General features: G+C 38.7%; 1 protein-coding gene across 1 annotated transcript in view; it reads left to right on the top strand.

The window, feature by feature from the left end:
* Positions 1–21,294, top strand: part of COL25A1 (collagen type XXV alpha 1 chain) — a gene marked incomplete at both ends in the record, with an annotated part of 301,585 nt that overhangs the window by 197,884 nt on the left and 82,407 nt on the right. Inside the window, 4 exons of the mRNA XM_082050811.1 lie at positions 7,650–7,676; positions 7,842–7,868; positions 19,284–19,355; positions 20,180–20,287. Of these exons, the coding sequence (XP_081906937.1) occupies positions 7,650–7,676; positions 7,842–7,868; positions 19,284–19,355; positions 20,180–20,287 (234 nt within the window). The remainder of the gene's footprint in view (positions 1–7,649; positions 7,677–7,841; positions 7,869–19,283; positions 19,356–20,179; positions 20,288–21,294) is intronic.

Raw genomic sequence — 21,294 nt, 5'->3', positions numbered from 1 at the left:
GCAGGAGGTGTAATTTTTCTCTGTTCAATTTCTATTGTGTTGGGAAAGAAAACCAGAATGTACTTCTATGATCCCTGCAGTTTTATAAGCCCTAAATTCCACCAGACTATATTGGTCTTCCTTTTAAGTCTTTTTCTTCTTTTTTTTTATTATTGTTTTCCCAAGTTCTCTTTTGGTTTTGGAGCATATTAATTGCTTCCATAAAGTAGAATGTTTTGATGGGGTTCAAGACATGAATACCTAATGCATCTGCTTAGAACGGGGGCCAGAAGGATATCAGACTTCTTGAGCAAATTGCTCTGTACTTGTGCATTCTGCTCTTGGCTGCTTTCTGGTATAGTCCTTACTAGTGAGTGCAGAAAACTCCTCTGGAGTGGTACTATGCCATTGGTATTCTAATAAATGGGGATAATTGGGAGGTTAAGCAGTGCTAGTTATTTTTTCTCCTTTGTTTTATATCCCTTTTAATGTTCAATGCAAAATAGAAGGCGTGAAGTCTGTGGCAATGAAACCTTTTTAGAGCTACAACTTATTTCCCACTTCAAGTAGTCTGACAGAACAATAAACACAGTTCTTCTGAGAAAAAGGTGAAGCAATCTACCTTGAAAATTCTTTGCACTCTAGTTTTTATTGTAAAATTTGAAAGCAGCCTTTCATTCTTCTAAGTTTTCCTGTCCCCCAAACATGCTTTTTTTGTGGCTGTTTTATTTATTGCTCTTTGAATTTGTGGCATCATTTCTGTTGAATATTTGTTAAGTACAAGGCCCTAGTCAACTGCACTTTCTCTTGTTATTGAATTGTAGAAACTATTGCATCTTATCAAGAAGCCCGTGACTTATAATGAATAATTTTTCTATTGATAGCAGACTCCTATGTGCCTGTTCCATAGCTACCATGCTATATATTATTTTTTCTGTCACTTGTGACATAAGCCATCAAATACTGAGTGAATGCTGATATAGAAATGCAGTCTTGTTTTTAAATTCCACCACTGGCATGCTCACCCATGTGGACACACACACATGCATATTCCTATTGGAGAAGATATAACAGGGACACAAAAATAATCTGCTGCTGAGTAGTCTAGTATAGGGTCAAGTGGGACTCCAAGTGTCTGTTCTCCAAAATATCCTGAGAATGGTTTGGAAATTGCAGATGTAACAGTAATACTAGAAAAAGCTCACCGTTCAGTCTCTTTTAGGAATTTTGATTCTGTAGGTCACGTATTAGTTGTGTTTTCAAACGTGTCCCCGCAATTCTGAGCACCAGCCAAAAATTTGTGCGTTTTTGTCTTTTTGATGTAAACCAAGATTATGTATTTGTATCTTACTTGCACCTGTGGTGTTACTGAAAACAGAAACTCTGGGTGTTTTCTTCTAAAATGAGGACTTAACAATATTAGATTTTCTCAACTGTGTTTTTATGTGCTATTTTAAAAGTTCAGTAGAGTGGGACTTCCTCTGTGTTCTATTTTTACCGTATTGCATCAAAACCCTAATATCATCAGAAAACATGTTTATCTAGCTAGTAGGAGAATAGGAAGGTGCACTGTGGACAAGGCAATAAGAGTCTATGTTCAGGAAACTATTACTGTGCTTTGAGCAGTAAGTTGTAGTCAGGAGGCTTTTGACTTTACCAGAAGCCATTTTCTTATCTTTAATAACACGACAAGTTTTTCTGTCACTGCATCTTTGATCTTACTAGCATGTACTGCAGCTGCTCAATTTACAAGAAACTTAACAGTTGATTCAGGTTATAATGTTTGCTTAAATTAATTTATGGCGTTAATAAACCTGATTCTTGATTTGTCATGGTCAGGCAATCGGTACATAGTCATACACTCTCTGTACCATGGAATCTTTATAGGACTGTCTGTGTTGAGATTTGTGGGTTTTCAAAGAAAAACATCATGTTTGTCTGTAGAAGAAAAAGGTGGGGAAGAGGAGATTGATTAATCAAAGTACATCAGAGAAAGGAAGAGGAGACCTCCTCTAGCAGGTTCTTGTTGGGGACACTGAGCCTTCTGCTGCTTCCTCTTCAGCCAGCAGTGACCCCTTGGCAGCTTGTGATGCAATCTGAGGATTTTGGGGAGAAACATTATCTAAAGTTCAAAAAAGCAACCCATCCTGATCTCAGCTAGAGCATTGTGTGAGAAATGAGGATACTTGTCTAAATTACAGTCTGAATGCTATCTTGGCACATTTTGGGTAGAACATGTACTCCTGCCTGCAGTTTATGAACTTGTCTGATTTATGTATTGGCATAAATCACTTAAATTTTGAACACAGTTTTATGAATTTACAGCAGGATTCACTTACAATTTACTTATTGATGTGAATGTTAACTGAGCTGTTTATCTAGACTGTTTTTTTTATATATATATATATATATATAAATTTTATGTTTCTCAGGTTGCATCTATTTACATAATATTTATTAAGTCAGACATGGTTGTTGTGGCAAATATTCCAGTTTCCTTTTCTCTGCCTTGGAATATTGTAACAAAACTTGAGAATATAAGAATGGCAAAGGAAAGATTAGTGAGAGTCTTGGTTTGTTTTTGTTTTGTTTTTGCTTTTTCTTTCTTTTCTTCAAAATTTTCACCAAAAGTCAGTCATATCCCAGAGGAAGAATAAAATATGTAAAGGAGAAGGGAATATAATTTCAGTGATAGAAGTTGTTCAGTTTCACTGGAAATTCATGTGACCACTTTTAAAATTGATGCAAGGTGAGACGCTGGCATTGTAAACCAGCGTATGTAAACACTGTTTGGAAACACAGTCAAGTTTAGCAAATGTGAAAACCACATTGATCAGTAGTTCAGGGCTTGCATAGGGAACATAAGACTAAAATGAGTGTAGGAACTTTGAAATAGTATTGCATTTAATAATATTCTGTGTAACCTCTTATCTTACATTTCAGTATATCTGATCCTAATATTTTGCGGTAACGAAAGGTTAGGCTGGAGAGTGTTGTTGCAGTCAGGAAGTTGCAATTTGTGAAAGTCATAAGCCAAATTTCAAAGAACTAACAAGTCTGACTTTTGTAACTGAATACTTCGTCGTTATGTGCTGAAACCAACTTTTACCCTCAAAATAAACTACAGGAATTGAATTAAATTAGGCAATGCTTAGCATGTCATTTAGTTGTAAAAACATGATTAAGTCGGCAAATTGGTTTCATTTTTTAATTTGTCTAGATGACATTGGATGGTCTGGTTCACTTTTCTGCTCATCTCCGCAAGGCCACTATTCCCTTATGCTGCCAGTTACACTCTCATTGTGGATGCCGTAGCTACTAGCAGGGATGAGTGAATCGCACAGTGGTTTATCCCGAATGGAAATGCAGGCTCAATCTTGTGAGCTACATTCAGTCCCCAAGCAGCCAGGTTGCCTTATCCTGTGGCTGCTGTGATTTAAATGTGGGAAAGCAGTGACTGTATCAAAAGGTTGTTATCGCCTGTGTCTTCTGTGGCATCTCTGTGTGATGGGAGCTGCTGAGTTTGACATTTTGGGTTCCTTAGGACCCTTGAAGGTGAATGATCCCACTGGGATCTGGGACTGTCACAGTCCACCTGATTTTGCTTGGTTGGTTGTTGCCAGCTTTTACTGGGCACTGACAGGTCCTTTTTGCAGTAGCATCATATGGGTTATCTAACAGTCACTAAAAATCTGGATTCCTCTGCCCTGATTTTGGAGCTTTCTACAGAACCTAGAATCATTGCTGTTCCTTTGCACCCCTTCCTGAGAATCCCTTGCTATTTTCAGATCTGCTTTCCCCTCAATGCTTGGAACTTTTTTGGTGAAGTCATGGTAGAACTGCCTGTATTACAGTTATAGACAGATCTACAGCAGTAGGAACATGCAGCAAATGTATCTCTAAGAGAATTCACATAATTTCGAATGTTTGTAAAACCAATATAAATCAAATACTGTTTTGTAAGAGTTCCTCTGAATGCAACTGTTGCAAAGCTATAAAGGCGGCAATGTCCACAAGGGTGGAATACAAAATTAGTATATTATATGAATTTATATGAATTTTAAAATGCCAGCTGTGTAAAAAATAATTCTGGTCACAGTCAGTTAACCCTAAGGGGAATGTTGTCTGAATGAAGATCAGAAGGATTAGTCTCGTGTTTTCTACTACTGCATTCTTTTGCCCTTCTGTTCCTTGTATCTATAATAGTGTAATGACTTCATCACAGAGTGGATGTAGGATTTTGATGGCCAAAATAAAGTCACCTGTCAGTAATCCTGAACATGGCTGTTGAATGGATTGACCCTGATTTCAGCTTTGTTCTTGGCTGGCAGGTGCCTGGAGGCCTTTCAGTCTGTTTTAGAAGACCTTGTTTTAAAAACAGTAGTATTTGTCGCCTTATTAGGAATGCAGATTTTGCATGTGTTTGTGATTTACAAGGCCTTGCTTATGTGTAACAGGCTATAAACTCTCCTTGGAAATGCATAGTAGTCTGGAGTAGATAATTACACTTTGAGAAAAGACCCTCTGTTTCCAGTGAAAACATTGTAAAGTTATTTCAAAAATGCTCTGACCTCAGACGTTTCATATAACTTGCACAAAATGCTTTCACATTGGTGCAGCAGCTAGCGACTTGATCTCTGCCATCTCATAAACGAAAGCACAGAAGTCTCCTTGGGAAAAAAGCAGAATGTCTATGCTGTGGCCTACAAAGCTAGTGTTATTTTATTCACTCTGTTCTTTGTGTCTATACCATTAAACAGAAGAAACCTTGCCCTTCTTTAAACAAATCTGTCCCCTAATCACACCCTGCCCCCACAAACCCAATTTTCCCTCAGATTTTTCTTCCTCCCTTCCTCCACTCAGTGTACACACACTAATAAATTCTGCAGTAAAAACCTTGGGAGAATTTCTCGGCGCAAATGGAAAGAAGATGTCAAAGGCTGAGGATAGGAATGTTGTTCTTAAACTTGCAAAAACAATAGAGAACAATTGAAACAATGGGGGAAGAGCCAGAGATGGGCAAACAAGCCATGAAAGAATTGCATTAATTTTCATTTGATGAAACCCCACTGGTTCTCTTCACTAGCATCCCAAAGATCTATTTTTGTTTGCTATGGTTTTTTTTGTTTTTCAAGACTCTTGGTGGAAAGCAAAAGCATTGCAAATACAAGTGCAGAGACTTGTGAGAATGTTCACACCAGAGATGCTCTTGTGGCCTTTTGAAAAATTGTTTTAAACTTCTGGTACAATAAAGTTTTCAGATATTGACGAAGATTTGTATGAAAAATGTGTGTGCTAGAAGGATGACTTAATGGAAACAACGGTGTGTGACACTTAGGGAGAGCAAACACCAATCAGTCATAATTGCTGGCTGTGCCCAACTGAGAGCAAATTAGAAAAACCCCTGGATTTCTGAATATGATGTAGACAGGTGATTTTCAGAAAACCCTGCACAGAAAAAAGGAGAACAAAACTGAACTGAAATGTGATTCTGTTGTACCAGGGAGACGGTCTGGTAGATCTGCAGGGTGAACCTCTCGTGTGAGCATGCTCTACCTTGTTTCTGTTCCAGTGAGCCAGGTTAGCTCAGGGAGCTGGTGCTGTCTCTGCTGTCTTAGTTCATACCAGCTGGTAGAGCTGTGATGGGCACAGCTCAGAAAAACTGTGAGCCGAAAGCCTTCAGAATCAGGGCTACCTTCGGGCGTAAGAATGGCATTGAGCATCTGGACGAAGGCAGTTACAGTTCTCACAATCACCACCTGATCCAAAAGGCAACGGCTGTCTGTAGTCTTGATCATGTCATGTTATCTATAATTTCATGCCTAGGACCCAAGAAATAGGATTCTGACTGTCGCAGATAGGGGTCATGTTATTTGCAGTTTGCAGCCAGTAAGGTATTCAGAGCCAGGAATGGTTTGATTATTCAAGGAGATAGAACTCATGAGCACAGCCCTTCACTTGTGCTCAGTATTCACTGTAAAAAGGCAGTAACTGCCAGCATTGAGTGATTTTAGTTCTTCCTATTCCACTGTTACTGTGTTACTGATGGTACGAGTTTGTGAATTCTAAAGTGCAATGGCATGTATGCATGTTTTAAAATAGGCCTGCTGAAAATGTGCTCTACTGTAATGTTACATCCGAGTAAATGTCTGTGGAGTCTGTAGCTAACAGTAGATAATTCTGTGTGTAGTTACCAGTGTATATGTATGAATTGGAAAGGGACAGTAAGGGATAAAGCATAAGAAAAAACATAGATGGAGAAAACTTAAAAGTGCAGCAAGGTTTTATCCATTCATTAAGTCACTTGGTTTAATTTGGTTTTACAGAAGACAAGTTCTTGCAGGGCAACATAAAGTGGAGAGGGGTCATAATTAATTGAGCAGATGGTTTCCACTCAGCTTGCAGTGAGCAGTCCTTTCTAAAGGAAACGTGGGGATGTCAGGTAGCAGACTTGTTTCTGTGTCCTCTGCAGCAGATGAAAGAGATGGCAACCTATGGAAGGAGAGGCATATGCCTTAACTCCTTGAAAGATTTAGCAGCAGATGCTCTTCTCTGGCATGCGTCAGAAGCCCTTGAAAACAAGCAGAAAGTTGGCTACCGTAGGGATTATCAAAGACCTGCATATGGTTGATCAAATCTTTAATACACAGCAGACTGACCTGCAATTTCCATTTATGTGAAACACATGAATTTTTGCTAGTGTAAATCCTGAAAAGGTTCGAATGTGCTCAGCTCAACCAGGTTGCACTTGGTTATTTCTAATTACATTGCTGGTGGCAATGTTTTCTTGTGCTATACATGGTTGTATGCACAACCATGCTAGCTTGGATGGCTCCTCTGTTTCCAGCTGCTTTCATATGTAACTCAGGTCCTTCTTTGTAATGAAACACCTGCGTATCTTTCGGAAAGCTGGAGGTAGAGTCTGCACTGTGTAAGCAGGCAGTTCTCTGCAGACTGCTAGCATTTCTATTCACAAGACACTAGCCTGAAAACTGGTGTTTTAGAAACCTACTGGTAGCTCTCTGGAAGGTGCTCAATAAAAGTGGAATAGGAAAGGACCTCACTGTTTTGTGATTCTGTCACCTTATTGTTTGTCTGGTGGTAAGTAACAATAAATATGACTTCTGCAAAATCACGTTATACAAAGAGCTCATTTTGTCTAAAACAGTGTGCTTGAGACTAAACATCAATTTCAGCATTGCCAAAGATAGGAATGAAAACACTACTTTTAGATTCCCTACTCCATTTTTCTTTGGCAGTCTAAGCCAAGGAGGGTGCCAAAATACATGGCAGATTTATATGCCTCTGAATTTATTAGCTGCACTTGCAAAGAAGTTTTACAGTCTTAGAAAACATTTATTATCTGATAGGAGATAAACTAGCATCCCTAACTGAAATGCATAGAAATTTGACATTTCAGGCATAGTTTTACTTCTTAGTGGTCTGATTCAAGAACATGGGGTGAGAAAACTATTCGAGAAATAACCACACAGTTCCTATTATTAACACAGTGAAGAAGCAGTCTCTGGAATAACCTTCACTTTTGGAGTGAAAAATCATAGTGACATACATTGTTGGGAAAAAATCACAGGTTGATGCAGACTTGTTTCTTGCCTTTTCCCAGGAATTCACCAGTATTGGTAATTCATCTTTGCTTCTGTTTCTTTCAGGGCCCTCCTGGTCCAAAAGGCGAGAAGGTGAGTTGATGTACGGGTGACACTTACAAGGTGAATGGAAAGCCCTCCCGGCATGAACTAAAGAGACCGTTTGTATTGACGCAGTGTAATGTCACATTGTGTAAGAGAGCTGGGTAGCACACAGATGCTGTGTTAAACCTATCATCTCATCTTTCCACTTTGCAGGGAGATCAAGGTGATCAGGGCCCTCGGGTAAGCATCTTAAAAAAAATGTTACACTTCCCCTCCGCTGAGTAGGCAATTAGTCTTTAGTGCAAAACTAAATTAAATACACCGTCTGAGCTAATTATGCTTATTAGCTGCATTTACCCTGCATGTTGAAGTAAGTGTCTGCAGGACAGTAGCACTGAACATGATCAGATAGTGTCATAGAAGATTTAAGTAACAATAGTAGGTAATGCATTAAAATATACAATTTCCATTACGGGTAGAAGCAGGTTTCACAGTGATGTTGCTCTGCTGTATAAAAGCTGGCTTTCCTAACCAAACCTTTCAGTTTCCCCAGCAATGTTTTCACGCCTTGCATGGGCTCCCACAGTGCAAAGGTTTTGTGGGTTTCTAATAAATGCGCTTCTAGATTTCACGTAAAATGTATCCAGTATTTAGTGAATTATAAGCAAATATCACGTATGCATGTATTAGCTCCTTTTCCTGATGTGTATGTATTTAATATTTTTAATAATAACAACATTATCACCTTGTAAATACATCCAGACAGTTAGACAGATCATTATTTAGTTGTGAAAATATAAAGGCTATTTTTAATTTTTAAACATCATGTTTATTTTAACAGAGAAATAGAGGAATACAGAGGTGAAAGTTCAGATAGATTGTCTGTGCCAGTTCATTCTTCTTTACATCTGTGCTTCATTAGAAAACATTTTGTTATATTGTTCAATATAGTGACTCTCTTCAGTGATACATTTATAAATTTTTTCCATAACAACATGTTCCGTGGATTTTTTCAGTCAGCTATGTTAAATATTTTGAATTTGCAAATTTGTTTTATTCTACTATTTTATTTAATATTATTTAATTTTATTTTATTTTACTTTTTGAGGCAGTAAGATTATCTAAAGTCACAACATGCTTTTATAGCTGAATTTGGTGTTGGTGCTAAGTGTTGTATTTCTTACAGGGTTCAGTTAGATGTCCTGTTATGCTTGGTGATATGAGTACACATTATAAAGACAGAGACCTATTAGTGACCAGCTTTAAACCTTATTTCAGTTGAAAATCACAAAGGAATGGCAAAACTATTTACAGAAATAAAAAGGAAGTAGAAAGTAACTGTGAAGAAAATGTTTTATCTAGGCTGAAGGTTCTGAAGAATGTAAAAATTTCCTTTTAAGCAAATTATCTCTCAGAAGCCACACTGGGCTGTGTGTTTTGGGTGGTTCTGTGCTACAGGACCTGTTGGGGAACATGAGGAAGGAGGGGACAGAGGAGGAGAGCAGTGCCTGAGGCTTAGGAGAGGATGCTCCATTCAGAAGGTGTGAATCAGAGGTCTGTGTGTAGGTGCTACACTAGGTGACCTTAGATTCAGAACAACTGGTGTTTGGTTCAGAATAGGAGAGCAAATTTGAGGGAGACATCAGAGCAAGAAACAGAGGGTTTTGCATCCCACTTTGCGAAGACACACTCCCTGTATTGGAGGGCAGTAGAGTCCTCACTGGGCATGCAAATCATGGCTCTGGCTAATTTGTGGTGTTAGTAAATCAAATGCAGCTAAAAAACAGAAAATACCCAAGCTAAGGAATTGACATTTAAGACATCGCAAAGTTGTATCTGCAGCAGCAGTTGGTAGTTGAGACTGAATTCTATACCTGAATATATGAGGTCAGCAGTAGAGAAGAAGAGGTGGTAAATAGCACCTCGTGGGCTGGCTGAACCTTCACTAATTGTGTAGTCAATGCATTTTGTGGTAACGTACCTTTTTTTTAAATATACAGGTGTAACTTGTTGGTTTTCAATTTATCTTTTTTGAAGTGTGTTTGAATGTGTTCTATGGCAGCTTCTCCTTTTTAGCCCTGTGTATTTCACAAGTCATAAGTACTATGATGCCCCTGACCATTTTATGTTTCATGGTGCAGCAGCTATGTCTTCTGATCGCTGTCTTCAGGGTGAAACTGCTCAACTTGCTGAGCCAGAGGATTTACAATATAATTAATGAAAATTATATGTGTAAGCCAGTCATGCACCAAATGAAACTAAACCCATTTAAACCTGGTTGGTTACCTTTGCACATCATTTTTCATCACTGCCTAAGTAAAATAAATGCTTTCGAAGATGCCACCATACCATATTATTTTAGGGAAATATTGTACCTGCAAGTGACCATTGGATCACATCAACATTTTGTTTTGATGAGTTTGCAGACTGACTGGATATAATATCTAAAAGTGATGGACATTTTAAAGCTAATTGTCTTTTACAGATAAGGATGCTGACATTTCTTTGATTTTATATTTTCACATATTGGTTTGAAACTAGCATTTAGCTTCGCAAAGGTTTTTATATTTCCAAGTTATTTTTATGACTGAAATTTCAAAATGACCCTGATTCTTTATTAAAGCTTCTTCCTTTCCTCCAGGTATTTTCATTAGTGAAAGAAATAAAATTAAAATATCTTGAACTGGACAGTCTTGACGAGACCTTAAACTTTTAAAATGCTGTTGAAGTGAAAAGAAAAATATTTGTGAAACAATATATTGCTGCTTTCTGTCCCCACCGAAGTTTTCACCTTGGGCCTTGAGATTTTTGAGAGACTCTTCTTTCTGAAATAATTTAAAAACTGTAAAAACAGTAATCAGTTATCTCAGAACTTCTTATTCACAGTCACTGGACATGTTGAGTATATACTGAACTTCTTTGAAGTTCAGGTTTTCTTGAAAATATTTTCAACAAATGAATACATTAGTAGGAAACTGACCCTGCAAATACCTCCCAGAGGTCAGGCACTTGTATTTTTAGAATAATGATTTTTTTTGGTCTTTTTTAAAAGAATGTGAGGGATTTTCTTAAGTATTCCGAAGTACTCTCTTATCAGCCACCTCCATCATACAGAGATGTCATAAGGGCTCTAGTTCATAACGCCATGTGGCTTAATCTATTTATGTCCATACTGCCTGTAGAAAACGTGACCCAAAATAACTTTCCAGTAGTGTGTGGGTGATGTCAAAATTCATGCCCTGAGTGCGAGTTTGAGCAGCAGATTAATACAGCTTTTGGTCACATGAGATCACAGATAAGGTAGTGGTGGATGCGTTCAAAAGTCCTGATCTAATTTGAAGATATGCTTTTTTGATGCTTTTAAATATTATTATATCAGATTTCTAGTTGTTACTCTAAAATTCTGGTAGACTAAAATTTAGATTAAATGCAGAACTAGCTTTCCGCAACACCAATGTGAGAAACAGAACTGTTAGTAGATCTCTTGGATGTGTTTCTTTTTGTAGAGGACATGGCTTCATGACACGTCCACAGAGATTTGCATTACTGTACTGAGCCATGACAAAATTAAAAATGATGGGTTTTAGCCTGTGGACTATTAGAATAAATGCTGTTGTCAGTCTGCTGCTCAGTTCCAGTTGCCCAGCTATACTCCAGTTTAAAAAATGCCTTTGAAGGTTTCATAATGGTAGGATTGCAAAGGATATGTTGTCCAAGTAGAGGTTGTACCTTAATTAATGGAAATAGATCTTCAGAGGTGAATGTCTGGGAATGGAACAGCTAGTACTGAATGATTTAGTCTGTTCTCATCCATCTATAAATGACATAACAGATACTTTCTGTCCTTTAGTTCGGAGACATGAGAGATTCCTTGCTTATCTGGTCTAGAAATCATCAGCTAGCAGCTGCCTGTAAAATGGTTTTGGTCCAGGGACAATAAGAAACCACCTAGAAGCCATACTTACATATTTCCATAAAATTATTTTCCCCTTTTGGTATGTTTAAGTACATTTTCCTAGCAGCTGGGACTGCACAGAACTGATAACATCTCTAAAATATCTCCAGCAGAAGAGATGAAGTGTTAAACTTTATTGACTTGAAGATCTAAAGATTACTAGTATACTGTTAAAACAGGTTTGGGTAGTGAAATAATGTTATTTTCTATTTAATGCTTTCCCCTTCCCTGTTTACTTTTAATACATTTCCTACTTGTTTGCTGCCCACTAGAGAGAGATCATTGTTTTAAGACAGAAAATTTTGCAGGTTCTATCTTCTGTGCTGGCAAACTATTTAAAAATTACCTAATATTGACAGAAATGATCCTGGAAGCAGTCTGTTTACTGAAATAACTAAATATAAATATATGTGTATATATATAGATATAAGCTATCTTTTTAAACCAAAGAATTGCTTCACTTGTTACGTTATAGACACAGCTTTTAGAAACTGTCCGATATTAAAGGGAAATTAAAGATATCCATGTGTTTTATTTTGACCTGATTTCTATGTGCATGTATTATGATTAGTTAATAAATTTCCAAGGAATGTATAATAAATATTTGGGGCCTTTTCCTGCTCCTACTGACAAGGAATGGAAAACCTATATTCATGTCCTGAGTGCCTCATTCATAAATCAGAAAATACTAGTTAACAAGTGACGATTAAGCCATGATAGTTAACTTTTCACCCCCTTTAAAAGCCATCTTATTTTTTATTGTTTCATTTGAAGATTGGCACATTTTTTTTTTTCAGAAATGAACAGGTTTGTTTCACAAAACAGATAATGCCATATAAATTAATCTAATTTCTTGCCTTCACCAAAAGTAAGACTCTATTTTTTCAAGGGATTGCTAACTGTAGAAAATGTAGGTAAATCAGTGATGTAATAGGAAGGCTTTTTTTCCAAACAGTGCATGCTGTTAATTTTTATCCTCATTCAACATCTTGTCAAAACAAAAATATAGGGCATTATAGTCAGAATATTACGTTAAATAAATACTTAATTTTACATAATTTAAACATATTCTGTGAATTTCCTCCAGGACTGTCCTAGATTAGTTTATCTTAATTTCTTCTATAAATACTGCTCATGAGTTTTATCTCCCTTAATAGAAGGACTGTGTAGCTTTCATTAGCATAAATTAGCGTTGTCCCCAGCTTTTCCTTTTCTTTTTAAATACACTTTGGTTTCATTTATATGAATATACTGTCAAAAGCTGTGGCAGAGGTGGTGATATAGTGATGATATTCCTTTAAGTGGTATTCTTATGTGTGTATAAAAACATATTTTCTGTTTTACTATGTGTTACTTGAAACATATTACACAGTACTGCTTTAAATTTATGCTTTACCAGTATGACTACACACATAGTTGTTTCCTCTGTTACTAGTTGACCTGTGTAAAGCAAATTATGATTCAAGTTATAAACTGTATCTAACCACAGTTTCAAACTATACTCTTAGTGTGCCACAAGAAGATGACTGAAAAACCATTAAAGATTCCTACTGTTAAAAGAACTTTCACGGAAGCATCATCATTGAGAAAACTTCCAGGCATTTGGTTTAATGCCAGTTTATCTGTAAGCAAGTTAGTTTAACTTCTGAGACTTTGTTTCCTTATCTGGCAGAAGGCAACAGGAGTATCTACCTACTCAATTTCCGGGAGTAATTATCTATTCTACTTCACTAGTATTAGGCTGCTCTGACTCCCCTGTTTTCCACTAAGCTGAAACTAGGGCAACAAATTGGAGCAAGGCAACTTGGAGCTCTGTAACTAGAAGAGGTTAGGAAAGAACTCGGATGGTACTGGCTGCCAACTTTGAAGCCCTGGGACACTCAGACTTGAGCTGTGCCCCCTGTCAGAGTTCACACGAGCGTCCTTTTGGCTGTGGATGAATCAACAGGGCCAAGCTATGCCTTTGATGTTCAGCTCCTGAAGTTCCCCTGGGGAATGCAGAACAGCTGTGACACTTTAGAGAGGGTGCCACATACCTGCTCCCAAGACGAGGATGTTGTCATTCCTGTCTTAAGGGCTCGGCAGTGCGTGTCTTCACTCACCACCCGTTGGTTTGCATCTTTCCCCTTTTTAGTATTGCCAGAGGAATGGGGAGGAAGGAAGTCTCTGTACATCCTGTTCCTTTTCCACAGCCCTGTGCTCTGACTCGGAAGGCATCATGTAGTTGTCTTATCTCAGTCTGCAGCTGTCCCACAAAAGTACTGCAGTACTGGATGCTTGAGCTAGACCAATTTGATCAAAACCAACTCTTTAAAAATACTTCATACAGTCCTAATAATTATCATAGAAGTGGCTTGAACCACTTACCTGCTTCGCATAACTGCAGTGGGTGTAAAATTTGAAGAGAAACATAAGCCATGACAGAAGATTTTTGCTGTGACAATCAACGTGGTTTTGGGGAGGACCAGCCCATCTTGAAGGTAACTGGATGCCTGCCCCAAGTTTCAGTGAGAGTAATAGGTTTGCCTTCAGGAAGGGTATTTTATGTAGGTCAGATGGTGATCACACATCAGAATTCATAACTGAGTTGTGTGGAAAAGATATTTGCCTCACTGAAAATTCATCTAATACTAGGACCAAAATAGACAAGTGCTGGCATTTTCCCGTTTTGTTCATTTTGAGTGCAGTATCAGGCAGAGTTCACTGTGAAAATACAGAGGTCATTATAGCAAATAACACTTGCATAATGATCTGTTTGTGCAAGTTCTTAAACATTACATTTTTATTAGTTTAATACAGAGGCTGAATCATTATGTAATGCATTAAAATTAAAACTATTTGCCGAATGACTGCCTAAGTGAAAAGAAATTTCTGGATCATTGTCTTGTTGTGGTGCACTGTTTTAGTTAGCAGACTTACTGATGGAGAAAGCAGCAGTTATGATAAAAGAGATTATAAAAAAACCCTCCTGCTGCGAGTCCGTGGCACCGTACAGGGTGATACTGAACACTATATTCCCCAGGGCAGGTACAATAATTAGCTGCAGGACTGGCACTCAGTCTGAGGGATTAATTAGAACTGGAGGTGGTGTTGGGGGGAGGTAAAGCAGCCACAGAGTGTCAGGACCACTCTGGCCTGAAGCCTGTGTGATTCGATGTGAAATAGCAGCAGCTGGCTGTAACCTTAGGAAGTGCAAGTGAACAGCAGGTGGTAATTCCTGTCTCATTTACCATGTCTTCACAGGAACATGTAAGCTTGTGCAGCCTGGGTTTATTGGCAGGTCAGAAGGAAAATCCTAAGGAGGGCTGTGACATTCACCGTACTAAGCAAATGCAATAGTCAAAATGGAGTGTACAGAGCATGGTATAAAACAAAGAAATGCTGGTGCTTAATGATATTATACTTGCCATACGACAAGGTTATGATGACCTTATAATATTGACCTCGTGTAGACCAATGTACAAAGCTGAACGTTCTGAGAAAAATCTAGAACTGCTAGTGGGAATTACATCTCTGAAGGTTGTGATGGTTGTAACAGGAGTACTATTTCATCTAAGTAAAAATAAGAAAACAAACAGGGAATGATGTGATGTTCTGGCATCCTTTGGTTTTCTCAGTAGCCATTGTATGAGGACAAGTAGGCTTTATCTACCTTTCCAGGTAGGTAAGCAGGACACTGCTGTGTGGTCATATGCCCATTAGCCTCCACCAAGCATCACGTTTTGCTTGGCATTTGGGCAAAAACTGCAGTGAGACTTGCAACAAATGTGCTAATTTAGAAATTGTAACCAGCTAGCATTTCAGGGTGAGCTTGAGTTGCTGTCAAGCAGAGAAATTTAGTGGGCCAGTGGTCGCTGTTGATCACTGTGGTGTTTTGTATTCTCTGAGGGCCTCCCAGGGTGTAGAACAAGAGCCCTTCCTATGTGCAGCTCAAGAATCAAACCAAATAAAGAGAAAATTGAGTAACTTTGAATCCATCATTGAGAACAGCTTTAGATAGAGAAAAAATAAAACAGATCTAGGGGATATTTGAGGCTATATTTATAGCAGAGTGACAGGAAAGGGAGAGAACTCATTTTGTGGGAAGGATAGCTCTTTTTATGCCTTTTTAGAAGCTTATTGTGTGCCAACATTATCTTTCATAGATGCCAGAAGATGCAATGCCTTCTAAAGCCTCCCACACATGCAAAAAATATGCACCCATTATAGTTTCTTTGCTGGGGTCCATTTAACATTCCTGTGTTTCTGGTCCTCTCCAAAGACACGTGTTACATACAGGGACATGATCCAGGTCCAAGCTGGCATTGCATTTCTCTGACCATCAGGTCTGAGATTTTGCCTGCTTTGGGCAATAGAAAGAAGCTTTGTCCTACTTGGGAACAAGCTGAAAGAAGTTTCTAAGCTGCTGATGGACGAATGGGATCTCCCTCTTTTCTTATGTATTGTTTATATAGGTGGAAAACGACAGTACTGATTGCTACTCCCGAACTTGTCTTTGTGGTGTTTGGGAAACATTGAGAGTGCTGGGGCTGGGCTGTGACTTGCTCTATGTAAATGTTTTTGTGTGGAGCTGCGCAAAACTTTCAAAATCCTTTAATTTCTCAAAAAAAAAAAAAAAATGCCAAACCAATATATTTTCCTATTAAACTTCTTTCTTTATTAATTCTCAGGTCTCCTTCATTTTCAAGATAGAACAAACCAAACCTAGTATGAGTTTTGAGTTTCCACTTTTAAAAAATATTAAATTGCAAATATGCTACATTTAAAGGTAACTGAAAATAACCATGTTATAATCAAAAAGGCTGACAAAAATGAAGTTGTTTGTTAAAAGATTTTTCTGTTTATTCCTTCTTTTTTAATACATGAGATTTAAAACTTATTGCTTGCTACTCAGATTTTATTTCTTTTGTAGATTTTTTTTTTGTTTGTACTCATTTCCATTACATGGGTATTGTAGTTTTATCTGAATAAGAATGGACTATGTGCACAGCAGGGCTAATGAGTCACAGATGTAAAGATTCTGGCATGTTACCATCTAATAACTTCTTTAACTTATATTCCATAATAAGATAAATGCAAATTTAATACATCTGTTTTCTAAATGATGGATCATTCTAGTCTTAGCAGTGTATCAAGAGCGAGTTTCTTCAAATGTTTGGAGTTTTAGCCTTTTTTGGGGTTGTTTTCTTTTTATTTATTTCTAAAGAGATGATTTCAGGTCGACGAGCATTCAGTTAGCCACACTGCAGTCCATCATAACCAAGTGGGAAGGCTGGTAAAACTGCCACTGGCTTTATGAGATCCACTCACAGGGATCTTTCTTGTCTCACGGGTGTACATCAGGAATAAAACGGCTGAATGCAATTCAAAGGTGCTAGTGAAGGACATGCATCCATCAAAAGGTTACTTTGCCTTTTTCTCTGAAGACCAGCGTTGTCTCTGTGATCCAGAGGATCTCTGATGGATTGTGTGTGGAGATGGACGGGGCAAATATGTGCCATGTTAAAAGAATCAGCTGCAGCTGAGTGACCTGGCAGGCTGCTGGTGTCTGATGGGGCTTTCCACCAGGCCAGCAGTGCTGCCAAGAGCTTGTGCGCTGTGCAGTGTGGCCTGTCCCAGCAAAGCCTTCATGCAGGACTTGGAAGCCACCTTGTGTGGCAGCCAGAGGCAGGTACAGGCTTCCATTATGGAGGTGCCAAGCTGGAGCCTTGAAGCCAAATGTGCGAAGCCACACAGAGGGGCTGTGCTACCAGCTCCACCTCAGAGAGGTGACACATGGATGTGCATGCATGTAGAGAGTTTAGGGCTACCAGACTATATTTTATTCTATGCTCCTTGGCCTGATGTCTCTTGACCATTGATGAAGCCTCAGACAGTGTGCTATGCTAAAGGCAAGGAGGGGGGCTCGTGGATGTCTTCAGGAGTTCATTGCTCAACTGTATAATGCTTCAGCTTTATCAGAAGGTCTAATTTGCACCCTACAAGGCAGCACAAGAAAGGTGTTGAACTGAGAGCAAAATTTTCCATTTATATTATCACAGCAGGCCATGATTACCACACTCTTCTTTTTTTATACCAGTACAGTACAAGTTCTGCAAATGTTGATAGAGTAGGATACGAGAAACCATATGCAGCATACAGCACTTGAAGGGAAAAATTTTGCCCTGGATATGAAAATGCTGCTATGTGTCTCTTTAAAATGTTGACCTCGACCATTCTGTACTACCCAAGATCTAGCAGTAGATTGTTGTTCAGTGTTTATAGTTGTGTATGTACTACCAGTTTACGTGCTGAATGTCATATGTTAAACAGAACATGAAGGACAGAATGTTAACTAACCAAAGTGTTTCAAAACCCACCATCCTGTCTAGTTCTGCAGCAATCCTGAGTCAAAGCTTTCTACATACCTCTCTTGAAGTGCTTTAGCATATTTGAATTGAAAATGGCTCAGTCGTCTGCTGGCTGATAGTCTAACAACTGTCAAATGATCATAACAATTTATTGTAATTTTAAGGAAAGTTAACTCTGTGGGACTGCTCCTTCTGAAGTCTCTTGATATTCTCATTGTAAATTAACAACCTGCATCTGCTGTGTAGTGCAACCCTAACTCTGTTTCCCATATGACAGACAGGCTGTTTCTTGTCAGTAGCTGATGTGGGGTACACTAAACATAGTGTTTGTTCTGTTTGTCTGTTAGCAAATTGTCTCTGTGCTGTTTGTGTCTGTGCTGTTTTGGTACCATGTTATGCTATGTCCCTAGGGCCTGCCAGGCTTCCCCACAGTCGCTGCTCTGCACAGTAATCAGATCCTCACCGTCAAGGTTTGTGGCTGACACGTACCTGTTCAGTCAGGTCTCTCTGTATCAGCATAAAAGTGCACATGAAAAATTGTTTTTACTAGGGGATGCCAGTAGATCATTATAGCAGACCTAAGCCAACCCTCACTGCCTGTGCATTGGTACAAGTTCTCCTGATGCAGAACGTGAGATCAAATCTATAACCGTATAGTGGTACCTCCAGCAGCACCCACATTCCATATGCTCTTGGTCAGTATTTCATTTTTAGATGAGATTTTTCTGTGGTTCTGCTTCCCTGAGGCATACAGGAGTGTGGAAAATGGTCAAAGAGCTCTATATTGGTTACACGTAGAGTCAGCTATTTGTGTTAGATATCAGAGGTTTAATCTGTACATGGAGATTTTTTTCAAAGCGCATTTGCAAATTAAGCAGGAAGGATTGAAGCAATCTGGTCAAGCTGGAACTCCAGTCCTTATTAAAATGACAACATTCTTCATGGCACAATATGCTGGTTAGAAAATCTGACTGAAAGTTGAACTGGTGCTTTGTCTCTAGAAGCTTTGTTGAAAGAACAGTGAATACAAATACTGATTTTTGGAGCCTGGATAATGAAAAAATGGAAATGACAAGTAAAGAATTCTCACAGGAAATCTGGGGAGAAACAAGTTACACAATTAACTCATTGGATATGGTTGATTCATAAAGTGGTATGTCCTGTACATTAAAGGTCAATTTCTGCAAAAAGAAATGCACAGTTTCTGTCAGGCAGAAGCACCGGTTTATATTATTTAAGCTATTACAAATCTAATGAATATGTCTTTATTTCTTTCTCGGGCCTTCTGATGTCTATTCTTCAATTCTCTCATCTCTGATCTTCAACTTTTGACCTCACCTGCCTGATCAGATGGTGTTTCCTAAAATCAATCATGGGTTTCTCTCTGCTGATCAGCAGCTCATTAAACGCCGCCTCATTAAGGTAGTGCTTCATCTCACTGGAGTCTGGTTCTTCTTTATATTCGATTTACTCTTTGCTGTACCTTTTTGTCAGATGCCTTCTTATAGCAGGTTTTTCATTTGAAAATATTTTGTAATGAATGAACTGTTAATGATATCACCAATTAAAAGGCTATGGGTAGCTTTGCTAAATGATCCATGTTTAAGGTGCAGTCAGCTTTTTTCAGTGGTGTGCTGCAAATTACATAACTTGAGCACCATTGTTTATGTCTTTTGACTTTTCCAAATTAACAGGTATAAATCATTAAAGTAGTTAGCTAATTGTAACTATAAAACAGCTCCCCAAAACACATGAAAAGCTATGTACAACTTTGTGGAAAAGCAGCTGTTTTCCGTGCTAACTTTTAAAATTTATCCATGAATCATTGATGGGCTTTGAAAATCACTGTACAAATGTGTATTCTTGCATGTGACTTTTTAACTTCAGCTTTGTTATGATTATGCCAATCATGAAGCAAAGAGCTGCTTATTGAAAATGGTTACTTGCTCTGGAAAACTGGAGGAACGAAATATGCAAGGCTACCCCAGATTTTGGCTGATGTCCTGTGGTAGGACAAATAGTTTAGAATCTGAGCCTTCTGCTCTGTGGCTGATTGTACTGGACAGTTACAACCCCCTGGTCTACAAGCCAAAGTCCAGTCTCTGCCATAAGCAGTGAATAAGCCACTGTCCAGCTCATGGCTACTTCTTCCAGCCCATCTTGCACTCTCTCTGGGTAAATCAATGTCTTTTTGCATGGTTGATGCCTCTAAAGCAAATTTCTGATGAGTTTTTTGGTTGATTTAGGGGGACCAAGGACAAGCTGGACCCCCTGGGCCTCCAGGGCCACCAGGACCCAGAGGTCCCCCAGGAGACACTGGCAAAGATGGTCCTCGTGGGATGCCTGGCATACCGGTGAGTTAACCTGTTGCTGTCATGGTGTCTAAATTCCTCTCAAGTGTGTGCCAGCTCAGTTTCAAAGATGTTTCTGTGGTAAGGTTGGCAAGTGAGATATATGGGAGTTGAACCACCAGCAGATTTCATGGTGTACCCAAAGTCCCAAACACACAGCAAGTTCCTGGCAGGGCCAAGAGTAACACCTGGGTTCCTTGCTTCCCACCCCTGCCAGTTTCCCTGCACATTCTAAGGTTTCTCAGTTGCTCATTGATGTTTAATAGCTGCATGAGGAGGGTCTGCCCCTCTCCACAAGTAGCAAATGTTTCTACTCAGACTTCTTGATAAAGCTGAATTTGAGCATGGATGGGCTTCACTTCTTGCTTCCTAATGATTTAACCTCAAAAATAATGGAATTAAAGTCATAAACTGCTCTATGGTACTCAAAGTATGATGAAGTTTGGATTTAGATTCTGCCATCTTCACACGAGTAGAACAGTATCAATTTCTTTGGCTCATCCCTGGTATTTCATTAGAACAACCAGCAGAATCCAGTATATTGCTTATTGTTTGTTTTAGGCACAGGATCAGACCCACCGCCCTTGGCAATTCATGACCTGATGATAAAAAACTTTTTAAACAGATGGATAAACATGGAACTTTTTTTTTCCAGCAAAATATGAATGTGTTTTTTGTTTTCTGTATTGTATCCTACTTAACTTTCACTCTTTCAAAAGAAGCTAGGACAAAAGGAAACGGCCTCAAGTTGCACCAGGAGAGGTTTAGATTGGATATTAGGAAAAATTTCTTCATGGGAAGGGTTGTCAGGCATTGGAACAGGCTGCCCAGGGCAGTGGTGGAATCACCATCCCTGGAGGAGTTTAAAGGACATGTTGCTGAGATCCTTAGGGACATGTTTTAGTGCCAGTGTTAGGTTAACGGTTGGACTCAATGATCTGGAGGGTATTTTCCAACTAAAACGGTTCTATGATTCTAAATACCTCTCTTTTTGTCATGAATGCCACTGT

This window comes from Streptopelia decaocto (assembly GCF_964273445.1).
Source record: "Streptopelia decaocto genome assembly, chromosome: 4".
Lineage (NCBI taxonomy): Eukaryota > Metazoa > Chordata > Aves > Columbiformes > Columbidae > Streptopelia > Streptopelia decaocto.
The sequence above is the reverse complement of the archived record's forward strand: the minus strand, read 5'-3'. Positions and strand labels throughout refer to the sequence as shown.